This window comes from Colossoma macropomum, unplaced genomic scaffold (genome assembly GCF_904425465.1).
Source record: "Colossoma macropomum unplaced genomic scaffold, Colossoma_macropomum, whole genome shotgun sequence".
Lineage (NCBI taxonomy): Eukaryota > Metazoa > Chordata > Actinopteri > Characiformes > Serrasalmidae > Colossoma > Colossoma macropomum.
This window is the reverse complement of record NW_023494804.1, coordinates 24,734,817-24,747,758: the sequence shown is the minus strand read 5'-3', so window position 1 is coordinate 24,747,758 and position 12,942 is coordinate 24,734,817. Positions and strand designations below refer to the sequence as shown.

At 36.9% G+C, this 12,942-nt stretch overlaps 1 protein-coding gene across 1 annotated transcript in view; it reads right to left on the bottom strand.

Moving 5' to 3' along the window:
* The window catches only part of auh (AU RNA binding protein/enoyl-CoA hydratase), a 41,114-nt gene that overhangs the window by 25,472 nt on the left and 2,700 nt on the right, over positions 1-12,942 (bottom strand). Inside the window, exons 5-6 of the mRNA XM_036594754.1 lie at positions 9,002-9,094; positions 6,760-6,816 (exon numbers count right to left, since the gene is read on the bottom strand). Coding sequence (XP_036450647.1) covers positions 6,760-6,816; positions 9,002-9,094 — 150 coding nt within the window. The remainder of the gene's footprint in view (positions 1-6,759; positions 6,817-9,001; positions 9,095-12,942) is intronic.

Below are 12,942 nucleotides of genomic sequence, written 5' to 3'. Positions count from 1 at the left end.
AAAAGCAAAAGAGAAGAGACAAGAGAATCGAAAGAGAAGAGAAGCAAAAGATAAGTCAGAAGACAAGAGAAGACATGAGACAAGAAGAGAAGAGAGTTGAAGAGAAGAGAAACGAAGAGGAAACGAAGAGAAGAGAAGAGAGCTTATCCAGGCACTCGGCTGGTCTCCCTTTCAGATGGATTGCGCTTAATAACAGGTCAGCGCAGAAATTTGTTCCAGGGCACCAAGCGGCACGCCTGCCAAACGAAAAAATGTTTTGCGCTGACGTTTCAGCCTCACTCTATTTCCAGCGACCCGGAGCGCATCGAATACATCTCAAACAGCTGGCACAGCGCCAAAGCTCTGGTGACCTATTTTCACGCAGGAGAGAACTGGAGTGGCGCGATGTGTTCACTGTCACTGGATTTGCTCACACTGACCCACAGCAAATGGACAGCGATAGTTCACGAGGCAGACTCATGCCACAGCAGACAGGCTGAGAAAATACACTGCCTGACCTCTCCCTTGAGGTTTCAGTCAGTGTGTATCAGAGCTTGCTCTTCGGTTCTCTACTGTTTAAAAGTTTGCAATCTCTTGTCATTTTTAAAACATGTCAATAATGTTATTTCATATACAATAATGAATTATACAATAGACATAGCAAAGACTTTAAACATCCCTGTAAACACAACTGGTTCAAAAACATGCAAAGGGAAAGTTCTCTAAACCACAACTAATTGTCTTCGGACAGATGCACCATGCAAGATTTTTCAAACCCAATTCCAAAAAAGTTGAGACCGTAGATAAAATGCAAATAAAAATAGAAAGCAGTGATTTATAAATTTACTTTGACCTGCATTTGAGCAAAAACAGTACAATGACAAGATATGTAATGTTTTATCTCATCTTTACTCTTTTTTGTAAATATACAATCACTCTGAAGATGATAACTGGACCATGTTCCAAAAAAATGTTGGGACAGAGGGAATTAACCCACCACTTAGCCAAAAAGCCAGGGATTGCTAAGATTTTAGATAGTTCACCCTCTACAGTGCATAATATCATCAAAATAAATATATATCAGGGAATGTAGTGAAGTTTTGGTGCACAAGTGAAAAACCTGAAACCACAACTGAACAAAAAAGGAATACAGGATTTACTATCACTGCTCTCTGGTTACACTGGCATTTCACACACTGTTACAACTTTTTTGGAATTGGGTTTGTATAATACGGATGTCCGGAGAGGCCATGAGCTGTTGCTATAATTTTATGGATTGTTATCTTGAGATAACAAGTTAATTATCTTGTGATCTCAAATTAACTAATTTGTTATCTTGAGATCACAAGATGCTTAACTCGTTATCTCAATATAACAACTTTTGTCATCTTCAGTTCACGAGATCATTAACAAGAAAATTATAACTACCTCATGGCCTTTTCGGACTTCCGTAGTATAACATGCTTTCAGACTAATGATAAGGAAGGTAAGAGAGAAGCCAGCAGTCACTCAGAAACAGTTGCAGGACACAATGAATGCAACAAGATCAACAATTACACAGAGAACAACTGGTAGTGAACTTCACCACATTCATCTCTGCTCCTACAACCCACACAAAACCTCTGCTAAAAGAAAAGCACAAAGATGTGCATCTAAAATTTGCACATCAGCATTTAGACAATAACAGAACTCTCTGGAAATAATTTAACTTGTCATGTTGGGAGAAAAAAGGGTTGTGATGATCCCAAGAATATCATTCCCACAGTAAAGCATGAAGGTGGGAGCATCATGATATGAGGCTGCTTCTCTACAAACAGTACTAAACCATGAGCGATGGACAGGGATGTATTAGAGGAGAATTTAAACTCATGGGTCAAGAATGGATCTGGAGAAGATGATTGTTTCAATAAAACAGTGACCCTAAACATACAAAATAACTCAAGACAGGTTTCTAAAAGAGAAGGTTAAAGTGCTTGTTCCTGACTTGAATCTTACTGAAAAATTATGGAAGATTTTGAAATTGTGAGTTCATAAGAGGGACCCTTGTAACTTGGGAAAATTAAGGTTTGCCAAGAGCAAGAGGCCAAAGTTGAACCACAATGTTGCAAAAAGCAAATGACTTCTTACTGTGTATGTTTCAAAGGTGTGACTGCCAACAATGATGTTGCAACAAAATACAAATATTATTAAACTGTGGTGTCTGAATGCTTTTTTCCCCATTTAATTGTTTAACATATCTTTGTTTATGTTCATAAATACATGCATGTCTGTTCATATTTAAAAGTACAAAGTCAAAATAATTTGTGTATAAACTTGAAGTGGATACATACTGTAAGTACAGTAAATAACAAAAAATTGTTTCCCCTCACACACTTTAATATTTTATAAATACCCAAAAGATATTTTAAATGTTTTATTCAATATCAAGCTACTTCCTTGTCTCTTATTAATTATGCCCACACTGCAGACATAGACCACTGTGTTAACTTCTGAAAGGTGGACAAGGCCTCCACCTCGATGGCACTGGAAACAAAGGTCCGGATTGGGACTAATTCGATTTATTTCTAATATATCTGCATCCAAGTTTTTGAGTCATGACTCTCCTTGACGAAGGTTAATGCTGAAATGTGTTGATATTGTGTGTCCAAAGCTATGCTACAATAAAGCCTTTTTAATTTAAATGGAAAGAGGCCTGGGCGCAATTTTGACCCCAATTCCACAGACCACCTTCAATATTTGTATGTTAATTTCTAAGTAGCATTTTTATCTGAAGATTGTTTTCATATATTATTACAAACACTGAAAACTTTTGAACATAAGCTTCTCTGGCCATCAGACAAAGATGTGGAAAAATTAGGAAGATGTGTCAGAGAGAACAGACAGCTCTCCTTCGCACTTTCCTCAAGTAAATATGTTGCGACGCATAGATACGTCATGGTATGTTGTAACTTTCATCCAAAGGAATGACATCAGTCACAATGGAACCATCTAAGCAAAACAATAGTCACTGACTCTCTTTAATTACAATTCCGAAGCAACCCGATTGTGCTTTATAGCTTGGCTTTAGTAGTATGAATGACTAACTTTTCAGAAGAAATTCATCACACCTCCCCTTATTTATAAAATGATAAAGAATGGAACAGGACTTGTAAGCATTATTGCAGCTCTTTGTATCAGTTCCCTGGGGAAATTGCTCAGAAGCATGAGCCAGAGTCAGGAGGAGGAGCTGCTGAAATGTCACAAGCCCAGTCCCCCAGGCAGAATAGGAACGAAAAACAAAGGGCACCTGAATGTACATGTGAGGTGGCACCTACAACGATGGACCGAGTTTCGCCATAAGCCTAATTAAAACACGAAACCTTCCCCAACATTAACAATGTCATTCTCCAAACAGCAGCCTGCGAGATATACTGGCATTTTCGCTGTGACAAAGACACGATGGAGGCGCCGTGTTCAACCCAGACCTTCTGAAAGTAATGCTGAATGTCATTTCCTCTGTGAACATTTTGAATGGCTTTTTTAGAGCACTGAGCCCTCGATAACCCTCAGGAAAAAAGTCATTTTTAAAACAAAGAGCTAACTTGAGTAAATCACACTTCGTAGTTATGACTGCTCAACATGTGGCTGTGAATAATCATTATTTTGTGTTCTTTGTCCTCCTTTTTCTGGTCTAGATGCCAGAAACAGACAGTGCTCTGTTTGGTAGCTTGTGCTATGGTTTTATTTTTAGAATGAGGTAATTGGAGCAGTAATCTTATTTTATTAAAAATTCCTTGGATGAGACTCAACATCAGTGGAGCGCACGCAGACATGGATTGACCCATTTCCCCTAACCTACAATCCATGTCTTGACCCCTCCCGAACAGCTGAGGGAATCAAGTCTGCTGTAAAAGGAGCCGAACTTCACCAAGCAATGAAGGACATGGAATGGAAGTCATTTACTTCGACAATCCTCCCTTAATACATGAGAAAAACACTGGAACAGAAATAAAAGAGTTTACAGGGACACTGCAGGCCTGCATGATTCAAATAGAGAACGTACACTACAAAAGTTCAGATACTCCTACTCACAGAAGGGATTTCCTTATTTGGTAACACTTATTCCCTGCTAAATATATTTGGCATAATCATGCTATAAACATGTAATGGCAGACATCATATGCAGTCGTGAGCTGTCATGACCGATTTTGTTCAGTAATATAACAATAGCTAGGTTTACATGCAGCCTAATAGTCTGTTAATAATCCGACTAATAGCTCAATCGGAATAAAATACATCCATGTACACACCTTACTTGGAATAGACTAGTTTGATTAAGGCCATTAGGAATAATGGCCTTAATCAAACTAGGTGGTTAATCCTGTAAATAATCTGTTAAATAGCAGAATAATGACCAGGCAAACGACTGTATCCGATTACACTCCCAATCAGAAATTTAAGTACGTTCTGTGCATGGACGTTTGCATCACAGTGAAAGTTTATAACGCTCAACACGGCGGGAGCAGAAACTGGTCTGCAGAGGAGATGAAGTTTATGCTTTCAACTTTAAAAGATGGCGGTGGGACGGATGTCTAGCTTATGTATCTCAGAACACGACGTCTTCCTCTCGCCCTTCTTAAATAAGTACATGTGAAGAACGTTTTCCCGAGTCTGAAATCATTTTAAAGTACTTAAAAACACAAGCACTGCTCACTGCTGCTCGTCTCACTCTGACTGTACTTACATGATGTTCGTTGTCATGGTACTGTCTACACTAAGCAGTTCTCTACGCATGCACATAATTTTGGATCGGATAACTTGTAATGTGCATGTAAACTGAGATTTTCCAATAGATTGTTGAGTAGAGTGAGCATATATAAAACCACAGTCTTAATCGGTAATCGGAATGTATTCAATCAGATCAGCAAAATCTTTGCATGTAAACACAGCCAGTGTTATGTTACCATTAACTGTGTCATGACAAATATCAAATGACTGCTTATGTTACACAATAAATGTTTTGCTGTGTACTCTAGTAAGACATTATGACATCCCACTGTGACATCTGTCATGAGACTTACTAGTAATGGTACCATAACACTTATATTAATGGACATAATCTGTCAAGACAATATATGGCATGTTTATGTCAATGTTATATAACAGGGTTTTGTTTGTCTATTTTCCACATGGTAGAATAATAGTGAACAAATCAAAACTATGTAATAGCACTTCTGGAACTATGTAGAGGCCAAAAAAAATGAGGGCTTTCCTGAAAAGCAATTTACAGGCTTCTAATACTTGTTGATATTGCAGATCGAGTACACTTATTCTCAAAAACACCTTAAAAAAAAGGACGATATTTGAAGCGCCTTTAGTGATCTAAGGGAACAGTCACATCGACTACATTAAACACGCAACATGAGCCTATTTTCATTTGTATGTGAGTGAAATGTAAACTCCAATCTCTCACTGCTCTAAACCAGTGGCTCTCACACTGGTCTTCCGGGACTCCCCAGATGGTCCATATTTTTCTCCAACCCAACTCACAATGCATAGGTATAGAGCAAACACGTGGACCGCCTGGGGGTCCCTGAGGACTGGATTGAGAACCACGATTCTAAACAATATTTTAAACACAGTACTGAAATTATCTGTTTTCACAGCAGCGCCTGTGCTATATTAACGTGTAGAGTGGAATCCTTGATACAGCAAATCAAAAAGACTGTGATTTCATCAGAATAAACAGATCTGCTGTTTGTGCTGTCAAGTTTTAGACCTGCTTGTACTGTGTAAAACTGTTTAACCAGAAAAGGATAGAAAGTGAGCTGATACACCTGCCAGAAGTGGTTGCGTGAGGGAGCTGAGTCTGAGGCAGTGTGGACTGGAACCATGGCAGATAACTTTACTTACATCTTAGAGATGATTTATCAAGGTTGTTCGTGCCTCCAAGGTAAACCAAATTCTTTATTAAGCTTCTTATTTTTAACTTTTTCCATGTATTAATAATTACTGTTCTAAAGGCTAGTGTTCTTTTGCTAATAACGTTTATTTTAGGCCGCAAAGGAAAAAAAAAATATTACGCCTGTGTGTGTGAGTCACAGAAACAAATAAAGATATAAACTATGACTTTACAGGAGAGGAAAAAAACATTCTTAACCTTTAATGTAAGTTAGTGTAACAAGATACTTAGCCATTTTAGACAATTTTTATTTGTCTGATCGTCATGAAATTTTAAGACGATGTAAACAGCTGCTGGTATTTTAAAATTTTGTTGCCAAAAAAAAAAAAGAAAAACAACAAAACAGAGATAAAAGACTTTGTTCCAAAAGCAATGACATGTTGGATCTGTCTTAGAAACACCTTTCATTTGCATAAGCTTTTAAATCAAAATGTCTCAGATAATCAAAAGCCTAAATTCAGTTGGGTGTGTCCACACTTTTCACTAGTTTCTCTTCCACAAATAACCAACTGTACAAAACAAACATTACAGTCTGGGTGCTGTCTATGAAATTCATTATGCTCTGAAAAAAGTGTGTTTGACCTGATCCATCACATTTGCTTTTTAACTGTACGGCAAAGTCAGTGCATTTACAGGTTTAGCTGGAGCTCAGTCCAAGCACAAGCACAGTCATAAGAAAATCGTAACCAGGCAAAAGCAAAGAGATTATCCATCAGAGTGTAAATGGACCTTCTAAGAAAAATGTTTTTTTGGCCATATTAGGCATTGACTACATCAAGGCTGTTTTATTTGGCAGTATTAATTCGAAGAACAAGACAACAAAAGCTCCTGAGACTTACCCGCCCCCGGAATGATGGCTAGCTTTGTTTCAACCAGTCCCATTTTGGCGGATGTAGCTGTAGACAAAGTGAAATAATTGGAAAAAGAGCATATGAAGGTTATATCTTTACATCACTGTCACATTACAATATTAGTTACAATTATTATTTTCATGTGATTATAATGCCTAATGTATCCAAAAGTATTCAGACACCCTTTCTAGTTAGAGAATTTTAGTTACTTTGAGGTGCACGCATTATTGACGCAGCTTGCGTAATCTCAGTAGAAAAGTATTGCCAATATGATTGGATGTTGAGTCTTAGGTTACCATGTCCAATGCCAAGCGCCAACTAGAGGGATATGGAGTATTGGGCTCTGGAGTGATGGAGCTTCAGTCAATACTTTCAGGATAAGTTAGAGTGGGGTTTGTGATCCAGAGCTAATTATCCTACTCATTAATGCTCTTGTGGCTGAATGCAATCAAATTCTCACAGCAATGTTCAAACATCTAGTGTAAAGCCTTCCCAGAAGAGTAGAGCCTGTTACTGCAAAGTGGGACAAACTGCTCATAAATCCCCCTGATTTCACGATAAACTTTGGATTAATAGGCATCTACAAATGTTGGACACAATCAACATATTTTCCAGCCTAACACAACATGAGCGGGTTGAGAGAGTAAAAAACATGAAGACATACAATTCAAATTTGCTCTATTATGTTCCAGAACATTTCCAAAAAAGGAACTCAGTGTCACTCAGCAACAACAATAACACCTTAAAATATTTTTGCTACAGAAACTGCCGCAGAAATGGGTTTTAGAAGGAATCAGTGTGAAAGCATATGGCGTGTGGCTTCTGCTAAGTGGGAAACGTGCTAAAGCATCAGGAGCAGATTTCCAAGTCCAAACTTGGGTGTGTGAGCTGAGAAAGCAAGAGTGAAGACATCTGTTCCCTGTCAGTGCAGTACAATATGTGGGTGTTAATTCACTAGAGGGGATACAGACACACATACCCACAGTGGGGGAATCAAAGAGGAGCCACAATGCATCATACCTTACTATTTAGGGTCTTACCATATTTAAAGCCTATAAGTAGGATAAGTGGGCTAACGTAGTATTGCCTTAACAATGACCTGAGTGAACACATACTTTGAGGGACACTTGAACCACCCGTGCTATTCACATATCTGCATTCTTGAACAAACAGCACTTTAATATTCTGATGAGAAAATATTTTATACTGTTATAAATAAAAAAAGGGAAAAAACAACAACAAAACACAGACTTTGTTGCGAGCAGTCAGAGTAAGAGACAATCTGTACCTGATCACTGGGTTGAGTTCATTTTTTCCTCTGTATTTTAGGTGTATGAGATTTAAAGGAGAATTCCATCAAATTTTCAAAATTTCTGCATAATTAAATGGTTAAGATACAAAACAAAATCATTCAGTGTGGTCTGATGTGAAATGATTTATTGCAGATTCAGAACTGTTCACAACAGTGGTGACAGGAACCAGAGGTCACATTTATAAACGTATAAAACATTTATAAAACATCCATTTGATCATATATGAAAATTCACATTAAGTAATTGTTTCTAAAATGTTAGTGTCCACACATATCTATACAAGTTTACAACCTAATGTACAAACAATTTATTGTGGCAATGCCAATGTGCTACAGTCATTATAGCCTGTCATTTATTGACACTGTATTTTTATGTCATTCAAAAGTACAAGACAAAAAATTATGTTAACAACAAATTTAGAATTAAATTCAAGTTTGTTTTATAAATGAGGCCCCAGATAACTGAAGCATTAAATGCCTCTAAATTCTACTTCAAATGAGGCAATTATTCCAAATGGTTACAAATATGTTGCCTAAAACACTGTCTTAGGGTAGTTTTTATATAAGTCTTTTTTTAATACATTCACGGTGGAAAAGTAAATGAAGGGTGTTCAAAATAGCCCCCAAAGAAAACTAATTTTTCTGATTTACCACTGTTTTACCAACATTACTTAAAACTCAGAAGACACATGTAGGTTCACTGGTCTTTCTGTATGGTAAACAAAAATGACTAAGCTCTGCTTAGACAAGATAATCCATGATTGTTTCACAATACACAATTTCTTTTTCCAAACTACACATGCCTTATTGAAAAGATCCAATACCAGTAAATCTGATTAATTACACCCATCCCTGCATTAAAGAGTTAATTATCAAAATCAGCATCTAAGCTCTCACACCTAATAGTGCATGTGTTACCTGCTATTCTGATGTCACAGGCCAGAGCCATCTCCAGTCCTCCTCCCAGTGCTGCTCCATCAATGGCTGCGATAGTTGGCATGGGCAGATTGCCTAAAGCCAGGCATATGACAGGAAAATGTCTATTAACCTAATTTGCATTAGCATTCACTAGGGATGCACAGATACCACTTTTTCCCTTCTGATACTGATATATACACACATACACGTGTGTGTATGCACATGTGTAAAACTATCTTATTATGCTTAAAAAACTTATTTTTGTTTGTTTGTTGTTTGTGTACATATACACACACATACAATTATAATTTACTGATACATAATTAGTGATAATCACATTTTTCAACTGAAGTAAATGCAGAATATTTATATTGAGCAAAACAGTTACAAACGTAAGCACACAGCAGCTTCTTTGGCTCAGGTAAAAGGGTCCCTAATGTTGTTTCATTTTCAGATTTCTCAAGTCATTTTTCTCATGCATATGTTTTGAATTATGCTTATATCTCAGAGCATCAGACTCTGCTGGTGGTCAATAAATATTACAGTTGTTCACGCTATCATTTATTGGATCGATTGTAGTACCAGGTCTTAAAGGGCTTAGCAAGGCTAAAGGCTATCATTACCCAAAGAGAACCATAAATACGTCTCTCTGATGTTCACTCTTTCGATAACAACCTGCACCAACATTAACACAGACTGAAACTGTCTACACTGATGGAGATGAACGACTGCTGAAAGAAGCATGGCTTAGCCGCTCCCATTAGCGTGTTTTACAGTGTTTGTATGTTGTTAACTGGCTTATTTGTAGCATACCGGAGTAGCTAATGCCTTAGGGAGAATTCCAACCAGTATATCACCTACTATCATTACCTTTCTGCGAAACAATGGCATTATAAATTTTGTCATGAGCATTTTTACTGCTGTTTGTCACCCCACACTGCAGACGTGTTAAATTCCATCTAGCAGCGGGTGTGTGCATCAGCAATTGCTTCATGGTATTGATCATAGGTATCGGTATCCTCATACTGCAGTTGAAGAGTGAAGAGTCTGGGTAAATGCTAGGGTTACACCAATACTGATGTTGCATTTAAGTGAGTATTGGTGCAACTCTAGCATTTACCAACTGACTTTTCACAACTGCAGTACTAAACAGAATAACACAAAAGCCTTTCAGCACATCTCACCCCTGCAAAGAAGATTTAAATTAAGCTCAAAATTAGTACACAGCATTCGATCGAAGACTTCATAATGAATGTTGAACTGACTCACAGTGTGGAAACAAGCCAAAGAATACAGAAGGTCCCGTAACATGGACAACCAACCTTACCATACTTTTTTTAAATAAAGTTTAATGCATTTAACTTTCAAAACATACGCTCAAAGACCCAGTCCATACAGTCCATTCAAGGAAGCTAAGCTGCAAAAACAGCCCTTTTTGAATGATGTTTGTGCCTTTACAAAAATCAAGACATTTACTTCCTGTTCTGCTTGCAGCAGTTTAGCTCTACCCAACCATGCTGCAGTTATAAGGAGTGTTTCAGTCCAGACTGCTTTTTGTAGGAGGCACAATTCACGGCAGCTGATCAGAACACTTTACCCTAACATATATCAACCTTGAAACCTTGACAGTAACATACACAGCCTATTCAATTCTTAAGCATAAAGGAGAAGGTTGAATAAAGAGAGGTTGGAAAATGGTCATGTAAAAATGATTTAAGATTGTTCTTGATACATAAAACCACATAAATTTCATAAATGGACCTAAAAGGAAAAAAGAAAAATGCTAGTAAACAGCAGGACATGAGCTCTTTAATATCATACTTGAATCTATGTAATAGAATGACAAGTATGAATATAAAAATAAAACCATCATTCCTGAAGTGCTTTGCAACTCCTAGTAATTCTGAGGAAAGCAATGAAGAACGTAGCAGAGAAATATGAGAGATCAAAAGATTGTATCATGCTCACTTGTCAGGTTGGAAACCCAGTTTGTGCATCAAAATAGTACAGAAAGTTATGTACAACCAATCCTTGCATTGACTTGGACCTCTTAATATTACACTTTTTGGAGCTTGGAACTGATTTATTTCAATAAAAAATGAGACGTAACCATATAGTTCTTGGATAATGACAGTATAAATAAATACAGGAACCTCAGCATTGCCGTCATGCTGACTGAATTTATATGTACTGCAACTGAAATGGGGAAGGAAGACAATCTTTCAGGATCCTGCTTCAGCTATTCTATGAAATTAGTTTCAGCTAAAATATCTGTTGTTGGCGTGGTGCTTTTTTTGATGTAAGAAGTAGCTTCCCAAAACACTACTTCAGTATAAGGCCACTTCATAATAATTTGTCTAACGGTAAATAAGAACTACTCTACCATAATAGTTAACAATTACTCTTCATTAATGCAATCAGCATAACTGAAAAGGTATAATAGCTTTGTCTAGGTTGCCAGTTGCAATTTAGATGTAATCCAGTAATAAAAAGAATCTGGATTATAGAATAAGGTTATATACAGAGTACAATTATATACAGAAAGTAGTCTTTCAACATCTGACTAGATGAGGTTGTTTGGGACTGGCTAAAATGTTTGATTTGATGCTCATCCACGTATTGTAAGTTCCCGTGAGTTTTGCAACCAAAGGAAACCTGTTTCTAAATGCTGTCTGCTAAATGTTTAAACTTCATGAACCCATTTATGACTGTTTGCAGGTGGCAAAGAAAAACCTGGTCCCCGCAGACAGATGGCCCAAGACAGATGGCTTAACAGATATGTGCTACCAATGCAATCGTTAGACTCATAAAATTCTTGGTATCTGACAAGATAATTATATTTTGATAAGCTATCAAGAAACAGAACCCATGAAATTAACCATATAGGCTTCTCATCTTAGTAAGGCAACAGTTACGACTCCATCCAGTATCTTTTATGAAAAACTTTTACGTTTTAACACTTCAAAACTTTGCCCAATGTCAGGGAAGCCAAAGGTATACAGTGGAAAAATGTCGAAAACAACCATTTCAATCAATAAATCACAACATTTTTACAGGAAATTACATAACACATTTTTATCTCTAAACGTCAGTATGATGGAAACAAGCTGCTGGCCAGAAAGTATTGAAAGTATTTTCTTCTTGTTTGTTTTGTTTTTTTTAAAGACATTTCTATTTTATTGCTTACAGTCTGTACAGAAAGTTGATAGAAATGTAGCTACCATGTTGTGCAAAAGCATCCACATTAATCCTTTCAATATTAAGTGGTGCCTAGTACAAGTCTAGTTCACTTATTCATCTTAAAAGTGATGAATCACATACTTAGAAAATAATGGGCCTCATTCATCAATATCTTCCTGAGTTATTTCTTAAATTTGTCCTTGCAAAAGTCTATGCCGGATTCATGACGTGTTCTTAAACTGCAAAATTGTTTGCACCTTTGTGCCCTTGAGCGAGTGTAGATTCTGGTCTTACCTAATAAAAAAATCCCACCAGTGAATGTCAGAATCTTCGTGAAAACTGCATAAGTGGATTTTAAGAAGAAATTTCTTTTTAAGAACGGTTGGTGAACAGAGAGTGAATATTCTCAATATTCAAACCGTATTGATTTTTTAAGCGAACAGAAGCAAACACAAGCTCTGCAGCAAACCATGAAATGAAATGCAAATGTTGATGCACAATTACGTTATATTTGATTAACTTGCAAAAGTTTGGACACAGTTCCAGTTATAAAAAGTCTCAGAACTTAAAAGGCTCATATCTATTTTTCCTGTATTTTCACTGGGGTTCACTTATTACATTTGTATGGTTTTATCAACCAAAAAGTGTCATCATTCCTTTTACTTGTCCATTTTTAAACCTCTCTTTATCCTGTCTAATTAAACAAGATGGTTTTGTTACTCTGTCTTTAAGACTTATATATGTAAATTAGTTCTATTCTG